Source organism: Pocillopora damicornis, chromosome 1 (genome assembly GCF_964200805.1).
Source record: "Pocillopora damicornis chromosome 1, jaPocDami1.2, whole genome shotgun sequence".
Taxonomy (NCBI): domain Eukaryota; kingdom Metazoa; phylum Cnidaria; class Anthozoa; order Scleractinia; family Pocilloporidae; genus Pocillopora; species Pocillopora damicornis.
Genome location: NC_142670.1, coordinates 19,520,831 through 19,546,033, shown reverse-complemented (window position 1 = coordinate 19,546,033; position 25,203 = coordinate 19,520,831). Strand labels below are relative to the sequence as shown.

The 25,203-nt window shown below is 37.4% G+C and overlaps 1 protein-coding gene and 1 pseudogene across 1 annotated transcript in view; one reads left to right on the top strand and one right to left on the bottom strand.

Moving 5' to 3' along the window:
• Positions 1-18,359, bottom strand: part of LOC149052558 (uncharacterized) — a 38,652-nt gene extending 20,293 nt beyond the window's left edge. The window contains exons 1-9 of the mRNA XM_089181212.1: positions 18,216-18,359; positions 17,042-17,365; positions 16,391-16,636; positions 14,719-14,839; positions 13,469-13,540; positions 12,772-12,843; positions 11,402-11,473; positions 8,461-8,532; positions 5,283-5,354 (exon numbers count right to left, since the gene is read on the bottom strand). Of these exons, the coding sequence (XP_089037338.1) occupies positions 5,283-5,354; positions 8,461-8,532; positions 11,402-11,473; positions 12,772-12,843; positions 13,469-13,540; positions 14,719-14,839; positions 16,391-16,636; positions 17,042-17,365; positions 18,216-18,261 (1,097 nt within the window). The 5' untranslated portion in view covers positions 18,262-18,359. The remainder of the gene's footprint in view (positions 1-5,282; positions 5,355-8,460; positions 8,533-11,401; positions 11,474-12,771; positions 12,844-13,468; positions 13,541-14,718; positions 14,840-16,390; positions 16,637-17,041; positions 17,366-18,215) is intronic.
• LOC149052559 (uncharacterized) lies at positions 1,102-4,376 on the top strand (annotated as a pseudogene).
• Positions 18,360-25,203: the final 6,844 nt, after the last annotated feature.

The window sequence follows — 25,203 nt, the reverse complement described above, 5'->3', positions numbered from 1 at the left end:
AATGTTGTACACATTTCTCATTTCCAAAATATTCCAGCCACCCCTCAGAGACTTTAAAAATATTTTACACCCAAAAGGCTTGGAAAAAAGACACAATGGACACAAACCTAATTTAAGCGCTCGAAATGATGGATATCAGCACGGAGAAAAACTTTTTTCCCCATTGCCTGGTTTTGTTTCCTATCACAAATCAGTATCGTAATTATTATTTGTGACACTCCACGGATTTCAGGGAATAAGGTGAACGCACGCACACGGCACGTTATAACACGCTCGCGCGCCAGTAGCATAACACGCTTACTGTGCATATATGTACATAAAAACAATTGATTCTGGAAAGCATGATGGTAGTCATTTTTCATATCTGGCCAGCGCGATAGAGCTTTGAATCTAGAACTCCCTAGATTTTTTTTTTTTTTTTAACACGCTGTTCTTTTGTTTCCTCAACACGCTAACTTATCTTTTACAACCCAGCTTAATTTGTCACTTGTGTTTGTCAAGTATGTTACTAAAAGAATATAAGCGAAAATGAAGATCTCCTGTCCTTTTCGAAAGTTGTAATAAAAGAGGAAACACTCACGACAAATCACTTTCCCTCAGGATTTTCACGAGGAATTCAGTGAGCACGACGTGTTTCACAAGGTCCAGAGGAGCTCAGTTTGAACACATGAATTAATGTTTTAAAAGTTAATCCTAGCGCGTGAAACATAAATCCTTATCGCTTCACGCAGTTAATTAGCCCTATCAATCCTTTAGCAAAACATTACCGGCTCCATGTCCCCCTAACGACTCGGTCGCTGTTTGTCACTCTATGCAAGTCGGCAATTTTAAAATAAATAACCGTTAGTTAGCCGGCGCAAAACGAAGCTTTCCGAGCGAAGCCGTGTATTATTCATTATTATATACATACCGAGATTTACGCGCCAAAATTCATCGAGACAAAAAATAGTTTCTTCGCGCTAGAGACGCCAGCTGATTGGTCATACAATTATCATTATTTTCACTAGTGAAGAAAACCGTGTCGCCTGCTCGCCGCTCCTCTTGACCGACAAATTGCACATTTCTAAGAGCTTAGGCGCATTTTATTTTTTTTTAAGAAAGATGGCTTAGAATCAGATTAACCGTTTTCAGGGCCTAGATTTATCAGTAGAAGAGTTCATAGACGGACAGAAAATGAGAACACTAAGAAAAAGACTAAACAATATGTTACTCTGTTCCATGAATTTCTTGTTTTCAAAGGCAAGACGAGGCAAATGAACGAATGACCCCTCAAGCGCTGAACAAGTTTAGTTCCTTCTAACGGTTCGCAGAAAAGAAGACAACTAGGAATACGAGCCTAATTCCTTAAGGGCATTTTTCGCTAGCTTTTAGCGCCATTTGAAGAAAAAAAAACTATGGACTTTGCCTTATGACGAAAAACACCAAAAAAAAAACAAACAAAAAACACGACGTTGCTCTGTTCCATGAATTTCTTGTTGTGAAAGGCAAGGCGAGACAAATGGACGAATGACTCCTCAAGCTGAACGAGTTTCTCAGCGAGTTCCTTATAACGGTTCGCAAAAAAGAACACAACGAGGAATACGAGCCTAATTCCCTAAGGACTTTCTTCGCCAGTTTTCAGTGCCATTCGAAGAAAAATATACTATGGACTTTGCCTTATGAAAAACGTCGAGCAAACTCGGATAGCGCCTAAGTCAAAGCAAAGGGATCTAAAACGGAAAGGTATGCGCAACAAGTCTAATGCTTCTGCTGCTTTAAGTGAGGAAGATATTCAAGTTCTGTTCTTGGGAAGTTTCACGGCAGAAGCGCTTTTAAACACGGTATGGCTCAACAGCATAATCCATTTTAAGTTACTAGGCTGCAAGGAGCATAGAAAAATGTGTTCAAGGGGAGACGTAAAACTTTTTGAAAACTTCCATAGGGCATGAGTACCTCGAATTCAATGAAAGACAAACCAAAACTAGTTCAAGAAACGATCCATGGAATGTAAGAGCCATTGCACCGAAAATGTTTTCTGTGCCGAACAACCAGAAATGTCCAGTAAAAGCCTACAAAGTTTACGCAGAAAAGCGACCCGCGGAAATGGAAACCAACGATGCACCGTTTACTTTGACAAGACTCAATGTAAAATCTGGCAACAACGACGTACCGCCAACTGCTATTACTGCAACTGTCAGGACACAAAAACGTTCAAAGTATCACTCGGTACTCTACCGTCTCACAGAAACAACAGTTGAATATGAGTCACACTCTCACTGGAATGAGTTCGAGAGAAATAACTCCCCAGTCTGGCTCTTCTATTCCGGAGAAAAGAAAGCACGAGATTGACGAACTCACTTATCCAACATTTCGTCCATTTTTTTCTCAGCAAAGCAAGCAAGCAGCAGAGCAGCCCGTTTCTCTTTTTTTCGGGCGCTGTTCTAAGCAGAGGACTTATAGGTGCGGCAATAAACACTTTAAATCGCCCACACTTTTAGTGTGAGAGGAAAACCCTAGCAAAACTTACAAAAGAATCAAACCTCTTGGTTCGGATTCTTACTGGTGTTTGTCAATTCAAGCATGCGGGTCCTCATATGCAACAAAAAATGAAGTCTCGGGTTTTTCGACATATTTTCAGGATGTCTTATTTCATTCTTACTATCTCTGCCTTTTAACGGCATTTTTTCTCGATAATTTAAATGTAAAGTATTTTACAAGGAAGCCATTTCAGTGCAACTCTCGAACTGTGAGGGCTTGACCGCGCGTTGTTTTCCTTTGAAAGAAAATAAAGATATGTTTATCTTTGAGTTCTGTTCGCTTATAAATCCAGGAACGTATATGATAAATAAGTTATTTCACGGTTGGTTCACTTGTGCGAATTTTCTTCACTCGTTGTGAATAAAAATCGTACGCGCTCACCAGCCGTGAAACAACCTACAATTGAACGCTAATCTTGGCATCTTACGAGCTCTTCGTCTTTAGCACTGCGGTATATACCTTGCGCAACGCAAATTTAACGTGAGGATAATTAAAATTAACATGGTCGAAGGTACTAACGAGTCTTTTTTAGCTCGCAAACTCAGCCAACTTAAATTTTCAAAATCCTCTTGACCCTGTGCGTGTATTCACTTGCTTTTGGTTTCCATAGTTAGGTCATTTACACTACAATATGTTTACACGCGCAAAGGAACAAGCAGACGCTTCGTAGTCGTTCATTATCAAGTTTCAAAATGCAATTAATCATTCTTAGGAGATGGTAAGGTGCAACACGTCGAGAACTAAAGGTTTCCACCGGCTGGACAGCGGAAAATTAGGCTTTCTTGTGCCCGTTTTACAAAGAAAGTTTTACTCCCCATTTTTTACTGAGCAATGGAATCAGATAGCCGCTCGCATTAATACAAAATGAAGAGGAAAGAGAAGGACTCTTATTCACAGACTTGAGAAAACTTGTTTTGAAAACACAAAGATGGCACAATTAGTCTATCATTTCACACAAAAAATTATGGGTCAGTTAATTGAACAGAGTTAGCCATTGTTCAACAAAACTGCCTTCTAAGTTATTTTAAATGTGGCTAATCTTAGCATATAAACTTCTCTAATTATGGGGAGCCTAAAGAGGGCATAAAATGCAGACTAGAAAATCATCTATCTGCCTAGAATAATGCATTAACAAACAGGTTGCGTGACGACAGTCAAAGAAATAGGAATAAAAGGAATAAAGTTTGGTGAATAGACTGTCAGTTAATAAAAAAAAGTATATTAGATATTTAATGATTTTGTTCACTCCTTCAGTTTTTACAGTAACTTTATAACCATGCTTTTGTGTTTTAAATCTGGAAGCTCAGTAGATTCTGTCATATCGATCATTGTTAAAACTGTCTTTGTTTTGATGCTACTTTTCGACATGGGAAAAGTATGTCGGACAAAAATATTCACCAAAACCTAATTAATTCTTTTTATTAGCTTCAGTAATGACAGATGATTAAGTTTAGATGATAAAACAAAGGACTGTGTTGACAGAAATACCGAAGATCGAGTAAATTCGTTACATGAGGTCACACAACTCGGGTAATATTCGTAGTGAAAATCTGCGTATTTTAGCGGTCAAACTAAAAAAACTATTTCTCGAAAACTAAAACATATTTCCACAAAAAAACCTACACCACAATCATTAGGACATACTGGGCTACCAAACAGGAAAGTAGGAGTGAAAGCAAATTCTGGGTGACTTGCCGCTGTTTGTCTGATGCACGTTGACATTATTGCAGGGTCGTAACAAGGTATATGAGATCAGGGATCAACGGGGAAAGGGGTGGGATCAGGGATCACAGCCCCGGGATCTGGGATCACAACACTTGGGATCGGGATCAGCAGTGTTTTTGTGGAGTCAGGGATAAAAATTGTGAAAATTTTTGGGATCAGGAATCAAAATTCCCAATGATTTTGTGATCTGGGATTAAAATTCTCAACGTTTTTGTGATCAGGGATCAAAATGTGGGGCAAAAATACAGGATCAGTTATGAAAAAAAGTACCTTGTTACGACCCTGACATTAGCTCTTAATTTCCTTTAAATTGAGCTGCCGAGTTTAAGCACCGAAGCATTTGCAAACCAGATGCGTTCCTAGGCTGTCGATAGAATATTTGCAGCGAAAAAGAAAAAAAAAAAAGGCCAACATCGTTTTTTTTTCCTTCATTGTTCTAGCAACTTTCGGACCAAATCTCGTGGATTCCGTCAATTCTATATTTGAACGGCAGAGAGCTTTTTCTGTGTTCATATATTCTCATCTAAACACGAAGGGAAGCTGGGAGAACCCAAGAAGGTTATGGAAACGTTAGACACAATTAAGGCTTTGCATAGCTTTAGAAAGTATCCAAAAAAATTATTGCCTATTCATGTTACTTGTTTGTTTTCTATAACGAACTTATCCAAGATTTAGAATCAAGCGCGAGCGGACGAACTCCCTTTTCCTAGCATGGAAGATGTAACCCTCCAGTGGCTACCCAACCTTCCTCCCCTTCCTTCCCTCCACCCGAATGCTCAAAGGCTAATTAGTCTTAGAACTAATGGCCTGAGTGGATAAATCAGAAATTTTGTCTGATTGATGACTAAAAAGCCTAGCCTTAGCTACTGATATTTTTTAAAACAATGATACACTTTGTGACTTTGGTGAATATGTCTGATCATTGCAATGTTGTAACTGTCACAATTATCCCCGTAAGTCTTTCGTTGTCCCTGCTCATCGTCCCTGTACATTGCCTGCATGATTAAAATTAGAAAGAATAGCCTTCACTGTTGACTTACAGCGTTATTAATTTGATATTGTTCATAAATATGTCTTTTGGCAAATTCTCCAACTGGTTGTTGTCCAATTGCCTGTCAACAAATAACGATAGTTAGTGTTTAGGCGCATTACTGATATAAACGTATTACCATTATCATCAATATCTTCAAGTGACAAGAAATGTTTTTGGTAAGAGCCCATGTTACTCATAGTGCAGCAACGTATTTATATTTTCAGGTAAATCTGTCAACTTCATTATTTAGTTTCGCTTATCAGGCGCAAATGTCTTTTAAGACATCCATCCGTAAGTAACACATTCGTCAATCTACTATTTTCCACAGGAAAGATTTCAATGTCGGCATGGGAAACAACATGATATTCGAGTTTCTTAAATGGGCTTTTCCTTACCATTATAAAATAAGGTGAAAACACACACAATAGTTTATGCAAAGAGTATTTGAAATAGCTTAGACAATTTTCGTGATTTTGCCCTTTTTGTGCTTGAATTCGAAAAGTTCAATCAGAAGTTCCCTGTGATATATGTAGCGAACGATTTTTCCTGAACCGAGCGATTTGATAAAATATCCTTGTTCAAGTGTTGGTTCGACCTTATCAAAAGCGATAGTCCATAAGAAAGAAGCCAGATCGAAAAGCTGCGGACAGACGGGCCCACTGATTTGGCCCAAATTTTGGATATAAACTTGGTTTTGATCATGAAAGAGATATTTTAAGATTGAAATCTATTTTTGTAAAAAATTACGGCTCAAGGCCATTTGGAGACCCTCAAGAACATGGAAACGAGGCTGGTTGAGAGAAACTTTTCAATGCCTGGGCTTCCTTTGCTTTCTCATTTTTGTGTCTTCTTTATTATTATCATTATTATTTCTATCATAAAACAAGTGTACAATTCTTCCTCTTTGGTTCGAATAGTAAATTTCGTAGGAGAAAAAAATGAAGTGGTTGAACGCACTATTCAATTTACTCAGTTGTAGTTGTCGTAATATTCCTGAAAAATACCGTAAGCTTGTAGTACTGTTCATATGTCGAGTTAGAACAATTTGATAGTTTCTAAAACAACAGCTGTCAGAGATTATTTGCTACAGTGAGTTCAGGGCAGGGCAACTTCAATGCGCTGCCACATCTCCAAGTAGAATATGGTTTCTGGAGCTTTAAGTCGCAGTCTCTCCAGAGGCGGACCGGTGCATTTCGGTTTAAAACAATTGATCTCTTTCAAACTAGTCCCATGAATCGGTCTTAGTCTAAAAGAATACGAAGCAACCTTGATTTCCCGAGATAATGAAAACTAAATTTTTCCCGTGCGAAAATCCGTTCTGCGCTCGAAGGCCTATTTTTTGATTAACTATCATAAATGGCTCGTTTTTTCACAAAATTCTTGTTTGAAGAACTTTTTCGCTTCGCATATTTAGATCTATCATTTATAAGAACAAATCACGTAATTTTTTTTTATTTTTATTTTTAATGGTTTTTAACACTGAAAATTATTTTTTTGCTTGACACTATTTTGCCTATGCTGCCATGACCGTAAACATGCAACTTTCAATCTCGCCTCTGCTTAAAAGTCCAACTTGTTCCCGATGACATTTTTATTCAGAAAAACTAAAATAAGAGAGAGGAGTATGTAAATTCAAAGATGTATTGTGATTTCGGTGAGCTTTTAGCACAGCGGGCTCACTTTCGAAAATTACAAACAACACTGCACAAAGAGCGGACTCAACTATCTACGAAATTTAAGTATATAACCTATGGCTGACGCCTGAATTAAGCACTATGAAGCTTCTTTATGCTTGTTGATATCATAAAACAGCATTTAGAAAAGAAAATCCTCAACCCCATCCGCCGAAAGCTGACTCTTCGCCTAAAGCGAACTATTATTGTCTTTATCACTCAGTATTGAAATGAAAAATGCAGTAAGTGGCACTTCCGAGACCCTAGATTTAAAACTCTCCTGTAAAAGCGTGCTCCCAGATTCATTATTTTGGACGACCTTCGGCGCTCAGTGTTATCTTCTCGTGCGTTCACCGTAAAAATCTCACGCCACACCTGGAGGATGTCAACTTCTCGAAGAAATCGGAATAAATTTACAATTAGGCGAATAATAACGCACAATAATACCGGCGCTACGCTCAAAAATACCAACGTATTAACAATTTATCGGCGGAGTGATGGTGGCGCCGTAATTCGAAATTTGATTCATCGCTACATACGTGCATTGCATGAGGCCACAAAGATGATTGGATGTGATATATATTACTACGACCCTTATAAAGCCACTATCACAATGACAACGAGACTTGTGAATATCATAATTCCCCGCGATGGATATTCAATTAGATAAACTGGAAGCAGGGATTAGACAGGAGTACCGAACATTGCGTTTGGCTTCTCGATTTCATTTCTAAATGGCATGATACGTTTTGCCGCAGCTTGCAAGTTAAACCAGGTTTTTGATGATTTGTGTCAACCTGAAGACGGGTGTTTAGGAGACCGAGTGAACACAATGATTAATTTATAGATTTAGCCAAGCCTAAAAGTGGAGCTCCCATTTTTTTCCCGCACGTCTCAAGGGCACAACGCCTTGCCCCGGCCAGGACTAGAACGAATCGGAGCCCAGTGCACCGACCACTGGACTACTGGTGCAGTTGACCACGCATGTTAAAAGTAGCAACTTGTACGGTCCGTCGTATGGTCGTCAGTCCAAATTTTTTCGGCTTGATGGGTTACCACTACCATTTTGTATAATTATGGGGCTACGCGCTGCGAGCTCCGCTATTAATTGGGAAAAAATTATTACGTACTTGTCTTATTGGTGACAGTCGTTTTACTTAGTTTAGTTTTCGCGTCTTCGTGACTTTTGTTACCTTTGTTGAGTCGTCACATATTGTGTGCAAGACTTTTTCTGACCCGAGAAAGTATTGACAGAAGAGTGTTAGAGTGCCCAATACCCATTGTTATAACGTAACTTAGACATAACGTGCGCTCTGATTAGTCAAAAATCTACTGTAAATCTCCCTTTAAAATCAAAGAAAGCTGGAACATCTCGTAATCCAAGTGTTAACGCGGTTCTATTAGGATATAAACCATAATATGCGATAGCACCCACACACTCGAATGTCTGCTTTGATGGTTGGGTTCCGTGCGTTCCCCTGACGACAATATCGAGAAAGACACCAAACTTACAGCCCCTCCAGCTGGGTATTGCAACTGAAAATCCCTGATGGTAAGTTCTTCAACTGGTTGTTGTTCAACAGCCTATCAAAAATAAGTAAATGTATTTTCAATTGCATGGTATACGACAACAAAGTTCAGAGAATAAGAGTCCTCTAAAAAAGTTGTTTTATCTTCTCTCATGCTTTGACAGAAAGGCCCAAATACGAATGCTTTTACTAGGTAATTATTCCCATATGGGGTTGTCACAACGAAATAAAGACAACGTTTGTGATACAACACTCTGCACGTCTCGTTCCACTGTCGACCTTAGCTTTAAGGAAAAATAAAAGAATTTTGATAGTTTTCAGAATTTGTGAGTGGTATGTACTGGTACTGGTACTGGTACTGGTGAGTGGTATGTACTGACACAGTAGAAAACGCTGAAGGAGCGCTCTGATTAGCTTGTCAAACTCCGAATATTCTCAGTTTTTCACAGCAGGGAGACTTGTGCCCGAAGGCATTGTAATCGTATAAACCAAAACAACTACTCGCATTAGTATCATTGGTAAATATTATCAGCAGCTTGGTAAATATCTAGCACCACCTTCTTCCAATTCGCTGAATAGTTGTTAGCTATTAGGAATTTTTTAAAGAAGACGGACTTAAACTCGAACAAGTGGTACACCAAACAACTTGTTACGATGTAATTATTATTTCTTTTCCTTATTTTGTTAATTTTTTTTTTCGGAATTCAAGCGCATACAAAACATCTTGCATGGTATCACGGAATTTCTGAGCACAACAATCCTGAGTCAACGTAAACCGAACACTAGATATGAGATTTATAAATCTCTTCGAGATCGCTTAGAAGTTCCTCATCAGCATATAGTAGTTCGGAATGTATGCGGTTTCCTCGACTTTAAGTCATTTAATTATTTGGGAACCGTGACCGGCAGTCGACCACACAGCTAAAAAGATCCTAATGCTAGGGCTGGTCATTTTGTGGAGAAAAATTAAGAAAATTGTACCGACAAACTACGTGTATTTTCCTTTAGATACTTCTGAGAATCTTATCTACATGACAACGAAAAAAGACCCTTCGAATGCAAATGTACGCTCAAGATTTATGGCAATTCCGTTTGCTGTCCGCGATTTCAACGTTTACTTGATAGTTTTTGCCAAGTTTATGCAATCTAAACACTTTTTGTAAATTTTAACGACGACTCCGTGGCAGCTTTAATTTAAGCCGAGGCAGCATAAACGAACTTTTTTTTAAGGAAAATAGTGTACCGCGAGTAAACAAAATAGCTAGACGACGTTTGAATCAGTACACGAGACACACGGCTCGATTTTGTTACCTTCCGATTTCTCCACCTTTAGACGTGGCGCGGTCCAGTAATGTCACTAAAATTCTACAACTGAATTCCTTTTTCATAATAAAAAAGCTCCGGAAAATATTGAAACTGCTTCCTTGGCTTGCAAACTTTAAAAGCTTTCCGTACAGACTATCATAAAGTATTCCTCCGTAGCACGTCATTTTCTAAAAATTGTGATCGTGTTCTCTCAATATCCAAAGTGGTTTATATACGACGGTAAACCGATTAGAAAAAAAGTGTGGTTTATTTTTTTGAGCAACGCGAAGGCAAAGCGATGCTTAGCTATCCCGGAGCAACGATATTTGCGCATGTAATGGTTGCAGGGTAATAGGAGTTAAGATCTTCTCTTTGCGCTATATTATCTCACTGTTTTCGTATATACTACGAGTACGTTTCGGTAGTAGGGTATGGTGAAAACCAAGGAAAAAAAACACGTTCCAGCTTAGCAAATCATTGAAGGTCGGGCACCTTTCAATTGAGCTGCCAAGCTCAAGCACCCGAAATTTTGCAAACGAGATGTATTCCGAGGCCCCAAATAGATAAGTATTAGCTGCAAGAAAGGAAAAAAACACGCTAATATCTTTTTTTTTCTCACTTTTCTAACAACTTTTGCACCAAACTTCGCGGATTCCGTCAATTTTATAAATAACCAAGAGAACTTTTTGGTGCTTTTACATATTCTCATCTAAACACGGAGGGTGGCTGGGAGAATTCAATAAAGTTATGCAAACCTTTTTAGGCGCAGTTGAGGGTTTGCATAACTTTAGAAAGTATGCAAACACAAAACGAAATTCTTGCCGATTTATGTCCCTTGTTTATTTTCTGTAACAAACTTATCCCAGATTTGAACTGAAGCACGAGCAGACGACATTCCCTTCTCTAGGACGAGTGGACGAGCTTCCTTCTCCAAGCATTGAAGACCCGGGCCTTGAGTCATGAACAAGGTGACATAAAACATGCACACATTTGTGTGTCAAACGAAGCGATGCTTTCTTTTTGAACAAGCGTTATTGTAGAGCAAACGATTTACGGATTTTTTTGTAGTTCAAAGCAATGAAAACAACTAAATGATTTAAATTTCATTTCTACCCTCTCCCTTTCCACCAAATGTCCGCCGAAAGTTTTCTTTAATAAGGCATGTAGTGAACAAACTGTCCATGAACCAGTGCATTTCTTAACATTTATCATAATTTAAGTAATGGTACGGCTTTATCAAAATGAGGAACAAGATAAAGTCTTGTTTTCTGAGAAAAACTTGAAATTACAGTGGGAAGTTAATTTAAAGTGGGAAAAAAGTTAAGGATACGTAGACAAGTAATGGCACGTGATTTTAAAACAGAAGAATATAGTTGTGTGTGCGTGTGTGCGTGTGTGTGTGTGTGTGTGTGTGGGGGGGGGGAGGGGGGCGTGTCAAAGAGTACATCTCCCGCACCCCTCACTCCCCCCCCCTCAATTTTTAAGAAGCCAGAACAATTCTCTCTCCTTACTATTTTTGATTGGAGCTGATAAATTGTTGCCCTGAGCAGCTGCTATTCTTACAAGTGCGAAAAGCATTAGACGCGTTCTTTACACATGAACAAAGGTTCCAAACTTACAGCCACTCTAACCGGGTATAGTTACTGAAAATGCCTGATGGTAATTGGTTCAACTGGTTGTTGTTCAATAGCCTATCAAAAATAAGTTAATGCAGTGTAACTTGTGTGGTATTCGACAACAAAGTTCAAGGTATTAGTATGCGCGAAAAAAAAAGTTTTTCTCTTCTCGTGCCCTTATACAAGAACCTCAAATATACACGTTATCAGACATATGTCGTTCAAGAACTGATGTCATCGTTTAGGCTTGATATATGAAGGCCCCAGAGAAGATAAAAAGCTTTAATCTGAGACAACACTAATTGAGATCTCCTAATGGTGAAAGTGTCAAAATCTTGTGAGCTTCGAAAAACGAGTAACTGAGTCTTTTTGTCTTTCTTTGCTACATGAAATATTCAGGAAAGATTGATTTGTTAGAAATATCACTTTTCCATGCTCTTTCCCACACTCTTTACCAGGTGGAACAAAGGGTAAAAGTACAATTTCAATTTTTTTTTCCTTTCAGGTCCTATTTTCAACTGCTAGTTCAGAAGTGTTCTTAGCTGCGAAAATCTCTTAAATTCGTTTCTTCACTGCAGTGCAAATATATGAATTTCATATATCTAAAATCATTAAAACTCAGCTCTGTACGTCTAACCTGACCTGTTTTGAACTGTTGCATGGTAACCATACATGCTTTGCGAGATGAATGATTGTGTAATTTTTCAGGAAATTGCTTTCTTTTAAAGATGCATCATGCGCCATTCCTCTGTTCTTTTGGAAACTTAACACCGAAAAACTTGTAAATGGCGATATTAACCAGTTTTGCTGACATGGTAAACGGACTATTCAAGAAAGGAGGGTCTGAGGGAAACCTATCCCAGCATTTCAATCTCCCCCTCCTTATTGATCAAGCTTTATTGTTTGTTTGTTTGTTTTTTTTTTTTGTGAGAAAAACTGGTAAGGATGGTCAATTTGGAAAGAAAACTATCATTAATGTAAAAATGAAAATTGTGTTGCAGAATGTCCCCAAAGAGCAGCCCATAGTCTAACAAACTAGACCAAGAATGAAATTCAGCCACCCGGGGAAAGAAATATTTATAAAAAAAAGTGTTTTGTCGGCTTCGCCCTCTGAGACTGTAGAAAGTAGGCAAAATGTGAACGAAGCTTTCTGTAGTGGAACTCCCGCGCTTAAAAGGTGTCCAGATATTTGGCAGAAGTTCTATAGAATACATTTTGATAAATTTGGCGAAAACTATTCGGCTCTCGCGCTGTAGAGTATCGAAAAATTATCAATATCTACGTAGTTACAAAGCGGGGCCGAAACTCCCATGCAAAGTTTTATAGTATAAGCCTCCGCTGATTTAGGTTATAAATGAGCGGTGGTAACTTACAGCGCCTTCAGCTTGGTATAGTTACTGAAAATGCCCTTTGGTAACCTTTTTAGCTTGTTTTGGCTCAAGTCCCTATCAAAATATCGTTGCATTATAAAAAATATTAAAAATATGTGTAAAGAAAAATAATAATCATACAAATAAAAACTTTTGAGCAAGCCCTGCTGTGTCACCATTTATCTAACTTTTCTTTGACATCTGCAACCATTCTGAAGCCTTCTCGAGGTTGGACATCAATCAACTTAAGGGTTTAGAAATTCGTCATTCTTTGAAAAAACTAACTTTTTTCAAGATGTTATAATGTCTTGCCTTTTTAGATCCCGGCCTCCAGTTCATTGAGCTGAAGGTATGCCAAACGGAAAGCTTTGCAGCCGGTTGTTTACTGAACTCCACATCAAGAAATTTTTACAACCATGTTTAACATGAACGGGCTATAATGCTGATAAAATATGCTTTTATTCATCAGGACCTAGTTGTTTGAAGGCCAATAAGCGCTAACTCAAGGTTACATTTTAATCTGGGTTTCTTTTTATTCCTTTATTCAAAAGCCTTTTTGAGATAATTTTCTATATCGCTTTCAGAGCATCCAATTATTACATTCTAGACGAAAATAATTCTACCAAATTCCCTGTTAAGATATCGCTGACCTTTTAAAGTGAAATGTACACATTATAGATTTTTTTTAATCTCAGCTTACAGCCAACTCAGGTGAGTATTGTTGCTGAAAATGTCTTGTGGCAAGTCGTTCAGCTGGTTGTTACTCAAGTTCCTGTTAGGAAAAATTCATTCAACTGTGTTAAATACATACGGTTTTCAAAACTCATGACAGATACTTTTATCAAGAGACTCTAAACCGCTTTTATTTCTTTCCAAAGTCTTTGTTTCTCCTTCGCACGATACTTTCGCTTCCAGTGCCTATTGTTTAAATGTATTGTGTAGATCAAGTTATCAAATCATTGAGGCTGAAAAAAATGGGAGACTCAACCGTGGTTAAGTAGACAATTTTCCAGCTAAATACGTATACGATTACATAGATTATGAACCAATGATCTTAAATCATCTATTGTTCGAAATAACTTGGCGGCAAACGACATAAAGCAGAACGCCGTAACTTGAAAATGCAACAAGGCTTTGTTGCATATTTCAACATTAATAATAAAAAAATAACAGTTTAAGAAAAGCGGCATTCAGTAGTAAACTCTTGCAGCTGTACGCACTGAACAGTCTTACTCTAAGTCGTCCGTTGTACACCAGAAATGGATAAATTGTACCATTGTTCCAGTCATTTCTCGGTGGGACGCTATTCATCAAGTCAGACCTACTTTTTCACAGTTACGTTTGACTTGTATGGCTATATTTAAGCAGTCATATAACACCAAAGATAGTTCTGAATATAACTAAAAAAAAAGTTATAAAATGTATTGGTACATATCTACGCTTTTTGAAGTTCTCATCATTTGCTTTATATTTTCAGTTTCTAAAGTGCCAAGTAGTTCGAGCATAAACAGAAAGCATATAGCGCTGTTATTGTTCACATTCTACAAAATATTTCGTCTTGCGATTCCACGTTGCCTCGACGAAATCACGAAGTACTGCCTTATTGTTTAGCTTTGTTCTTGTTTTGTGACCCTGCTGGCATGGACATTGTATAACATATTACAGTTAAGATACTTTTTAGTGTAGCCACGAGGTTACAGGTTTGAGTTTACAAGGTAAATATTTCTTTCAATATGGCTCGAGAGACTCGGGAAATAGTAGTTCGGGCGAGGAATGACCCCCGAAGGAAACCTACGTTCAAAAAATTAAAGGCAAAGGCTGGTGTAAGATTGATTTAAAGGTCGCTCTTACTCAGTTAAGATGAAGAATAACGTTTATTTCCCTTGTCATCTGCAGCTTAGGCTGCAACTTACATAGCACCTCAACAGTTGATCTCTCATTAATACTCACAATGTTACTGTGGGGAGAGGAAGTTTCCACGGAAACGACATCAATTCTTTTCCTTCACAGTTCACACGCAGCAGGTTGTATGTTCCCTTAGAAGTGTGGCACTCACAAGGGCCTGGGCACTCTGAATATTAGACAGTAAGTATATTTCATACGGTTAAATCGCTAAAAAATGTTAAAATGTCGTCACTGAGTTTGCACTGCAAAGGGAAACCCAACTTATTTTATAGCATCGAGAAAAAAATAGGAAAGTAGCTTTAGAAAGATTACAACGGAATGCACGAGATATGCCTTTAAACTTAGGCTAAATTTAAATTCGCGAAATTTGTCAACTTTTGAGTATCTACTTTGAACTAATTAATTATTGGATGGTTAAGAATATATGAAAGTCATATATTTGAACTGCGGATAAAGACATGAATGAAAGTGATCCTCGCAGTGATGTGCACTACTTAGGCAGTAGTGAAAATTCGCAGGTCAAATATATGACTTTCATATATTCTTAACCGTCTATTCATCACTTCACGGATTTATTTAGAACCACCATCATGACCAGCCCCCAGTTGGCTTGTTAGCTCAGTTGGTAGAGCGCTGCACCGGTATCGCAGAGGTCATGGGTTCAAATCCCGTACAGGCCTGAATTTTTTTTTCAGGCCTTATTTTCACTACTGCCTAAGTAGTGCACATCACTGCGAGGATCACTTTCATTCATAAATAATTATTATTGTCAACATTTAGGGAAGTCAGAATTTAAGCTAAAACAAAAAAATTCATCAAACTGTAGCAGCGGGGAGAGTTTCTTTCTGAGAGAGGCAGAACAGCGCTAAATAATTAAAACAACAAAAAAAATAGGTCTCAGTTCCATACGTGCGATAAGATTAATGTTTCTACTGCGCTAATTAAAAAGTGGATATGATAAAATGCTGCTTACAAACGGTATGACAAAATTAATCAAGAAAAATTACTTAAACAAAATTGAAAACTAAAATTACCAAAACTAATCAAAGCAAATTAATCCTTTAACTCCCACGAGTGACCAAGAGAGAATTTCTCTCACAATGCCGATCCATACGATTTCAAGCAGACAAGTGATGAGAATAAAGAAAAATATCAATTAGGGGATTATCATCCAGTAACAAATTCTCAGATCTAAGATCATAAGAATTGTACCGCAGTCAATAAAGAGAATTACTATTGAGATCTTGGGAGTTAAAGAGTTAATTGACGCAAACATCGTAAATAAACATTGTGCAAAAGTCCTTACTGGTCGGAGGCAGACCATTTGGCAATTTACAAGGCGGGGAAAACCGAAAAAAAAAATCCAGTGAGTAGCAGGGTGGATAGCTTTAACCCAGACCACTAGATTACAATCTTCGCACCACAACCACTAGCCAAACTTGCCTCTTTCCAAACAAAGATTGTCACACTGATATATCCAATCAAAGAAAGCCTAATCTAAATGTAGAACTGTCGAACATATTGATAATCAGTATCGCAGTTTAGAAGAACAGGACAAATTACGGGAGCGACTACATCGAGGGCGGCGAGCCTCGGAGGAGAGATACTGAGAAATAAAACAAGATACTAAGAAATTAACAAAATAGTACAAATGTAGGCACTTCGATTGAAAAAAGTTATATAGTTCTATTACAATGGTGTAAGAAATAAAACTCACTTTCAGTTTTGAGGCTAATTTCCCTCTTTGATATCTCTTTATCTCTTCGTACCTCACAGCTGTAATTCACATTCTTTTCTGCCGCTATTAGCTGGTATCTTACGCTGGTACTATTTTCAACGACAACACCATTTTTTCGCCACACAATGTATGGAGCTGGCGCACCTTCCACCGGGCACCACAGGTTGGAGGTTTTGTTCAAAAATACAATCTGTGTCTTGGGTACTTGGGTCATGGTGGGTGTGGCTACATTTGGCGATTGGTAAAAAAACGAGAAAACAAAAACAAAAACAAAACCATTTTTTTGTCATACAGAACAAGCAAACCGCAGGCAAAATATGTGAAGTAAATACATTGTGTATGGACAACCATTTTTTACTCCAAATTCGCAGAGAACTTCCGTCGGTCTCTTTCTTTGTTTGTTTCTCTCTGTCTCTATCCGTGGCTGTTCGTCTGTCTGTTTGTATATCAGATAAAAAGCTACTTAAAAAGGGAATAAATACTGTTACATGAGCAATAAAACGTAATGTGTCCGAATGTAATTTATTATCTCATGAAATTACAGTTGAATTGAAAGATTTTAACCAGTGCCTTAATAGTGCCAAGTGCCAAGTGCCTTAATAGTGCTTAACTTAGCAAGAAATATCATACCTGTTTGTTTGAAGGATTTTCTCGAATAGTGTGCACTCAAATTATACAATCTCTGAGGGAAAAATCTTAACCACAGGTATCGCCCACTGGATCGCACCACAGCAGTTTTGTAATCTCCACAGAATACACCAAGAACGTTGGCTGCCTGATCATTGCCATCACGGATCTCAAGATACTCATCCCATAGACAAGGAGCTTTAAAATAGCTACGCATGGTAAAGTTTAGTTCCACGTAGTACCCTTTTCGAACTGAGAGAACATGTGATTCCGAAAATGAAGGAACACTCTTCCATCCTTTTGCTTGCTGAGGATATTTGAACAAAACTACAACAAATGGAACAAGTCAATTACTTGGCTTACACATGCACAAAAGAAATTACAGATATGATAGATGAATGCTTAGTGGTATATGCCGAAAGAAAGAAAAAGTCTGCATTATATCTCCATGACAAGGGCCGCCATATTAGACCTAAGTTGATCTCTGTCTTACAAGCATCGCTCGTCCCCTAATCAAATATCAGATCACTAGGCTTTAAAACATCTATCACACGACTGCAATAAGTTGTCATTTAGAGCTCCAGTTCAACGGGTTTCAGGTAACTCTTACAAAACTGAGTCTTCCATTCCAACCAACAACTCACTAACGCTTTACATTTGCAGTTAGTTTCATTGAGAGAAGTGTTTCAGAGGACAAAGGGAAGTAGTTTATTAATTAATTAGAGGAATTATCTATTGACGTCATCTTATTCTAGAGCTTTAATTTGAAATTTGATCGTAGAAAAGCATACACTACATCGTGCCTGCCTAGAGGGAGTTTGATATTTCACGCAGATGTGAGAAGCTGTCACCCCTCATGGTTATTACTTTACAATTAAACACTGGCGCATATTGCAGTTCAAGAGAACTTGACATAACAATTTCCAACAGACCCCCATTCCCACTTCGTAGTTTTTCTCGTCGCTCTATTCATCCATTCAACCTTGCACTCTCCTCCCTTCCTCTCCTCTTTTCCTCCCTTTCCTCGCTCTTTCTCAGGCCTCCCCAAGCATCCTACCCTTCCTCCCCTGCCACATTACCCATAGACTCCCATTCCCTCCCATTTATCAACAAATGCAAATGTTCATCATTTTAGCAAACACATTCGACAACAGTTGTGAACAACTGAAGGGCTTACAGAAAAGGAGGATGAAACTCCACTTAGCCATTGGGGGAAGCATCATGAAGTATTTCAGTTTGTTTCCTGCAGGAGAAAAGTTGACGTGTTTCACTTTGTTTCTTTCATTTTTTAATCAAAAGAGATAGTAAATTGAATCTTTCGAAGCAGCTCGATGTTTTATACACAAGCTTCTGGAGTAAAACTCTTGATGTTTTAATGATTTTGTCTCCATCGGCTAAAGAACAAACGTATCCTTCGAAGTGAAACAGAAAAAAACCTTAAAGAATTTCTAAGCACTTGCTGGAAAATTGAATTTTAAAAAGATAGTCATTGTTTAAAACTGCTGAAAATTAAGATGTTGTTTTGCCATTGTTTATCTACAGTACTTTTCATCACCTGCATTATGCAGCTAAAAGAAAAAACTCCTTTTTGTCCCAAAACATTCCCCTTCCGTATTAAGAATAATAAAAAGGAGATTGTGTTGGTTGCCTTGTTACTCACGAAAAAAAATTACGTCAAAACTAATAAATACAGTCACCCAGCAACCAATGGACTCTTTGTCTACTGTTCATTCATGCACAGCTAAGATTTACGTACTCTAAAAATGGCAACGTATGTTAAGATCTGGTAAAAGTAAAGACGTGATGACTCTATCGTCTTGTCTGATAACTACTCTTCATACCTCGTAGGACATTTGAATATTGCGATAAAAATTTTGGTTTATTGATACGTTGATATATATATTTTTTAACATTTTTGTGCGTGTTATTTCCAAGAGGGAAAAAAAACAGAGAAAAAATTATTCGGATCATTTAACAGTGTATTTTTAGTATTGCTGTCATGGATTGTGCACATATCCTGATGTATCAAAAATGGACAATTTCATACCGAACCCAGCTATGCATTATCTTAGTAAACTTGAAGGCATCGGTTTTTAGACAATAATTTGCATTTCATAACAACTAACCTTCTAAGTAATGGCAAAAGAAATTATGTTTATTTTCCTTTTAATCTAAAAGAGAAGAGAGCGTTTTGCCTCAAAATTGCCAACTAAAATTGGACTTTCGAATCAAGAACAAACAATCTCATATTTGGCACAGTTAGAGGTTAAGTCAGTAAGAAATATTTGTTTTATGTTGTTGTTGTTGCTGTCCGTAAAGAAAGGAGTATAATTGGTAACTAATTTTGATGATTTTGGTATTATTTTCAACAATGTTTTGTTGATTCTTTGACTCTTCATGTAAAATGTTCCAGAGTACTCTAAAATATTCCAGAATATTCTATTTCGCACCTTCTAATGTTTAGTCATGTTATACTGTTTTATGAATAGAATATGATGTAATTATTTAGAATGTTCTAAACTGTTCTAGACTGCTAAAACATATGTTTGCGCGTGTTTTCTCTTTTATAGACTGACTGACATTTATTTCTCCTGAATTCTAAAAGTTGTGCATGCTTAGTATAAACGCTTCATCTTCAAAATTCACATTGACAATACGAATTTCTAATTCTCTGGTCGATTAAACGTGTCATCAGGGACCAAGATTCAAAACAAAATCCCTTCCCTTTCAAATGCCTTTTTGAGCGATGAATAATGCGATGAATCGCGTTTTTCCCACTACCCTCTTCCCTGAGAAGGCGTCGGTATGGTTGAGAGAATTAAGAATTTATTGTTTGGAAGTAAACAGTTATAAACTAGAAGAGTTATTTCTATACCTGAAGTTATCGAAACTCTAGTATTTATTACGTCTTTCTAAAGAGCAATGTGGACGAAGTATATTTTTCTTTTTTCTATTTTTTTTCCTTTTAATTTCCTTTTAATTTCATTGATGCTGAGGAAAGAAATGCTAATGTCGACAAAAAAGAAAGAAAGAAAATGAAATATTAGTAATTTTTAGAACCCGCATCATTCACAGGCTGACTGCTTCTTGTCTCCGACTCAATTTTCATTTGACTTTCAAATTTTTGGTTTTGCAAACTAGTCACCAATTTTTCCTCTTTTTTTGTTGTTGTGTTTTAAATGAAAAACAACAATTCAAAGTGGACGCTCCAATGCAGATTTTTCAACTCTAAAGTCCGATGAGCTTACCACTAAATCTTGATGTGTTTCTCTAAGCATTTGGATATTTTATCGAGTTGATTGTTCTTGATTCTCGTCAGCAGTTTACGCAACACTGTAGTAATGTTTACATAGAAAAATTAAATTTTGATCAATTTTACCGAAGCGCTATGTTTCCTTTGTTTTGAAACCACTAAGAGAGGTCATTGTAGAGTTCATTTTTCGGTGGTTTCAAAGAACCTAAAGAAACTAGACGGATCGACTACTTAGGGTAGAGGAGAAAGTTACAAAGCTATTACATAAAGTACCTAAGTATTGATTGTCCCTTTACACTTTAAGAGCCTGATCGCATTTATCCACACAAGCAGCAAAGAATATATACACAGAAAAGTGAAGGTTTTTACAGCTGCTGTTAATCGTTGTTTTAAATAAATTCAAAGTTAAGACGAGAATTATATTCGCTTAATTCGTTAGAGTCACACGTACAACAAGAATAAAAAAAGAAAATTAGTTTAGGTCTAAAGGAAGGGCTGATTATTGAAAACTAACTGGACAACTAATAGAATGCTGCAGCAAAATGACGACTTTCTGACCCAAATTTGATCCCTGATCATATTAAAAGATAACTATCGTTCGGCAACTGACGATTTCACTAGTTCGCACAAATATTCAACTAATAAATACAGATGATGCCATCATTGACGCACAAATTTTTAGATCAGAAATTTCTGTTTCGCCGTGTACATAAAAGATGCTTAATTTTTAATTTTCTTTGAAACCGGATCTCAAAAAATATATTATGTTGTCCTACGGTCGAAAATATTTTTTCCTACATCAGTTACTCTCTGCTAGTAAACAAAGTTGAAACAAAGGTGGATGTAGTTCGAATAATGATCATTTCCATTTTCATCATCACTTACTATTCTTATGTTGTTATCTGCATCGTACCGAGTATAAATGCATTAAAAAACTGCCCCATTAGGTGAAAAACGTAACCTGTGTTGTTTTGTAGGAATTTTTCTAGCCAGCTGGAACAATTTATAAAAAATAATAGGGGAACAGAGCTTCATCAGCTAACCGAAAAAACATAAGGACCATCCGGGCGGACAACATTACAAAATCTATGACATTAGAAGGTAGCAATATAATGTCTCCCACTCGTGCACGTATTTACTGACAACCATCGCTACACGTGAACTGAGCTTGACTGAGGGGAACGTTATACCGGCATGACATTTTGGTTTTGTAGTATTTTGCGCTCTTACACGCTTTCAAGTACGTTTTCCAAATTTTCGATTTGTTTCTCCATCGCCATCTCTAATTTCTTTATTTTGCTATACAACAAATTACTAGACGACTGTGCCTACTGTCATGCGTCCTTTCACTCATCAAAAAACTTTCTACAAAAGGATAGTTGATGGATGGAACTCATTGGTCAGTTCCCTTCAAATTATTAACCTCATAATGGTGTGTGTTAAATCTCAGGATGTTAAGCTCAAGCGTATGAAATACCATGATCCTTTTCTTTGGGGGAATGTATTAAAAGGTTTGTACTATTTACTTATGATGTCTCCAGTTTTCTATATTCAATATTAATTTACTTTGCTTAATTGCACCAGAGTTGCCCCAGAAAAAAAGCAAAATCCGAAAAGGAAAAAAGTCAGGAAGGAATTTGTTGACTCATAAATGCATGTCCCTTTGGCTTTATGCCCGGTAACCGAACAATTTCACAAAATTTTCACCAAAGGGCACTTACAAGATGGATGATTAGATATGAGTAATTCCAAGAATGTTAAGTCAAAATCTATATGCTTATGTCGTAAACCGTAACAAATGGGACTGCTGTTACCAGCCTCAATTCACAAGAAACAACCGACAACTTCCTCTAACGTGACAGGACGGAAAAACGCGTGGACTGTAAGTACCTCCCGTTGTCCCATACAAAGCCTTAGAAAACTTTTCTAAGGCTTTGTATGGAACAACGGGAGGTACTTACAGTGCATGCATTATCCGTCCTGTCATGTTTATATTGTTGATCCTTGCTTGTTTTGGTGATGATCACTGGTTATCTCTATCGAATTAACGTGGGATTAAAGTGTTTTGAGTTTGTTTAAGTAAGCACGGACAACGATAGAAGCTGTGCGGTTTAAATGCAGTCTTCAATCTCCCACTTTGCTGTAATTCAAAATTTTGCACCAACGGAAATCAGTCTGGGCGTGGCTCGTGCTCTTTTGCGACAACGAACAAATACATTTTGATAAAACAAACGAGGAGGTTCACATGATCTAACAGTGATGTTACAAGCCGTCAGTCTCGTAACCTTTTTAACCTTTAAGATCGACTGCAACAAAAATACAAAGATGGTGACATATTTAATACCTAGCCAGAGGAAGAGCATTCTTATCATCACTCGTTGAAAAAGGAACAAGGGATTTGATGAATCGCGTTTTTCCCACTACCCTCTTTCCTGAGAAAGCCCCGGTATGGTTTAGAGAATTAAGAGTTTATTGTTTGGAAGTAAACAGTTATAGACTAGAAGAGTTATTTATATACTAAAAGTTCTTGAAACTATAATAGTTATTACGTCTTCCTAAAGAGCTTGTGGACAAAGTATTTTTTTCTTTTTTCTATTTTTTTAAATTTCCTTTTATTTTCATTAATTCTGAGGAAAGAAAGGCTAATGTCGACGAGAAAAAAATGGAATATTAGTAGTTTTTAGAACCCGCATCATCCACAAGCTGACTGCTTCTTGTCTCCAACTTAGTTTTCATTTGACTTTCAAATTTTTGGTTTTACGAACTAATCGCCAATTTTTCCTCTTTTTTTTTTTTGTTATATATTAAATGTAAAACAACAATTCAAAGTGGACGCTCCCATACAGATATTTCCATTCTGAAGTCCGCAGATCTCAATACTAAATCTTGATGTGTTTCGCTAAGCATTTGGACATTTTAACAAGTTGATTGTTTTTGATTCTCGTCAGCAGTTTACACAACATTGTAGTAATGTTTATAGAGAGGAAATTAATTTTGATCAGTTTAACCGAAGTGCCGTGTTTCCTTTGTTTTGAAACCACTAAGAAAGTTCATTGTAAAGTTCATTTTTCGGTGATATCACAGAACCTAAAGAAACTAGACGGACCGAACAACAGATTATACGTTCCAAAGAAAAATAGTGAAGAATAAATATTCCGTTAGAGCACAAACCAAACACGTATTTATCAACAGAATTGACATGTGTGCCGGAAATGAAGTTATTTTGCGATACACAGAAAAATTGCTCACCGTCTTAAATTAACAATTTTGCTGCAAGAAGGATAAAATAATTGACTACTAAGGGTAAAGGAGAAAGTTACAAAGCTATTACATTAAGTACCTGAATATTGATTGTCCCTTTACACTTAAAGAGCCTGATCACATTTATCCACTTAAGCAGCAGAGAATAAATACACAGAAAAGTAAAGGTTTTTACAGCTGCTGTTAAGTGTTGTTTCAAATAAATTCAGAGTTAAGACAATAATTTTTAATCAGGTGATGCGTTTAAGTCACGCGTTACAACAATTAGCTGAAAAACGTAACCTATGTTCTTCTTTAGGAAATTAAGACTGAAAAAGTTGTTGTCTTTATTCTTGGCTAGCCAGAACAATTAAAGAAAGAAAAGGGAAACAAATTTCCGCTATCATACCTTTGCATTATTTTGCGCGCGTTAATTTATCGTTCGCCGACGTGACATTCCTGTCACACGAGGAAAATAAGCTTCACCAGCCAACCCAACAACCATAAGGACCGTTTTTTACAAAGGGACGCCATCCGAATTTTCGCTATGCAGTCAGAAACCTCCACAGCAAACCATTTTGTTCTTTGGCTGCAAAGGAAACTAATACTTGCAATTATTTTAAAAAATGCTTCGATATGGATTAGACATGAATAATAATTTTGAGGGCGACCTGAGAACAGACTCGGAAGATGAAGAAGAAGAAGAAAGAAGCGATTTAAGTACAGTTAACCCAAGCTGGCAGGATGCGCCTCAGCAATTATGTAAATATCTTTACGCCTAGGCGTCCCAAGCTCACGTCAGGAGAAAAAGCAAGCGATTGATTCATGAAAGCGTCATGCGCTGTGTGACTCGGTGTTAAATTGAACGTTGAGAATTTGAACACGTTGTAAGGAATAATAGCGGAGCTCGCAGAGCGTAGCCCCATAATTATACAAAGTAGTAGTAACCCATCAAGCCGAAAAAATTTGGATGTACGACCGTACAAGGTGCAACTTTTAACATGCTTGGTCAACTGTACCGCGGGCACGCCAAGGCCACGGCTTTGTCCAGTAGTCCAGTGGTCAGTGCACTGGGCCGAATCGGACGACCTGTGTTCTAGTCCTGGCCGGGGCAAGGCGTTGTGCCCTTGAGACGTGCAGGGGAAAAAAAAAGCGAGCTCCGCTTTTAGGCTTGGCTAAATCTATATATTAAAGGGAACGAAATATGGTCGACTAACAACGATATACCGGTATATATTTCGAAATATTATTTTACGCGTAAAATTGGTAGAATCTACTCAAATCTTGTGTGTCCGTTGTGGTTTCTGGCGTTCTCTGCCGTTTTAAACTCGCTTTTCCCACTGTTATTCCTCTCAGAAGTGGAAGTCAACTTAATTTCGTTAGTTCGTGAAAAAATCGTTTGCTTTTTCGTGACGTGAGCTTGGGATGCCTGCTTTACGTTTAGCAGTGGACGCATAGTGAGGATTTGAGAGATAAAATAATTTTAATTTAGTTCTCAAATTAAAAATCTGAATAAGGTTTGAATTAAGAAAAAATACTTTCCTCGCTTTCATAGAGTTGGATTTTTAGGCTATTTAACAGGCTGTTTAGTTCGGTTCCGTTTATCTTCTCTAATTTCTATATAATCCTTTCCCAGTATAATTTCGCTCCGAACGCCGCAATTACAACGAAA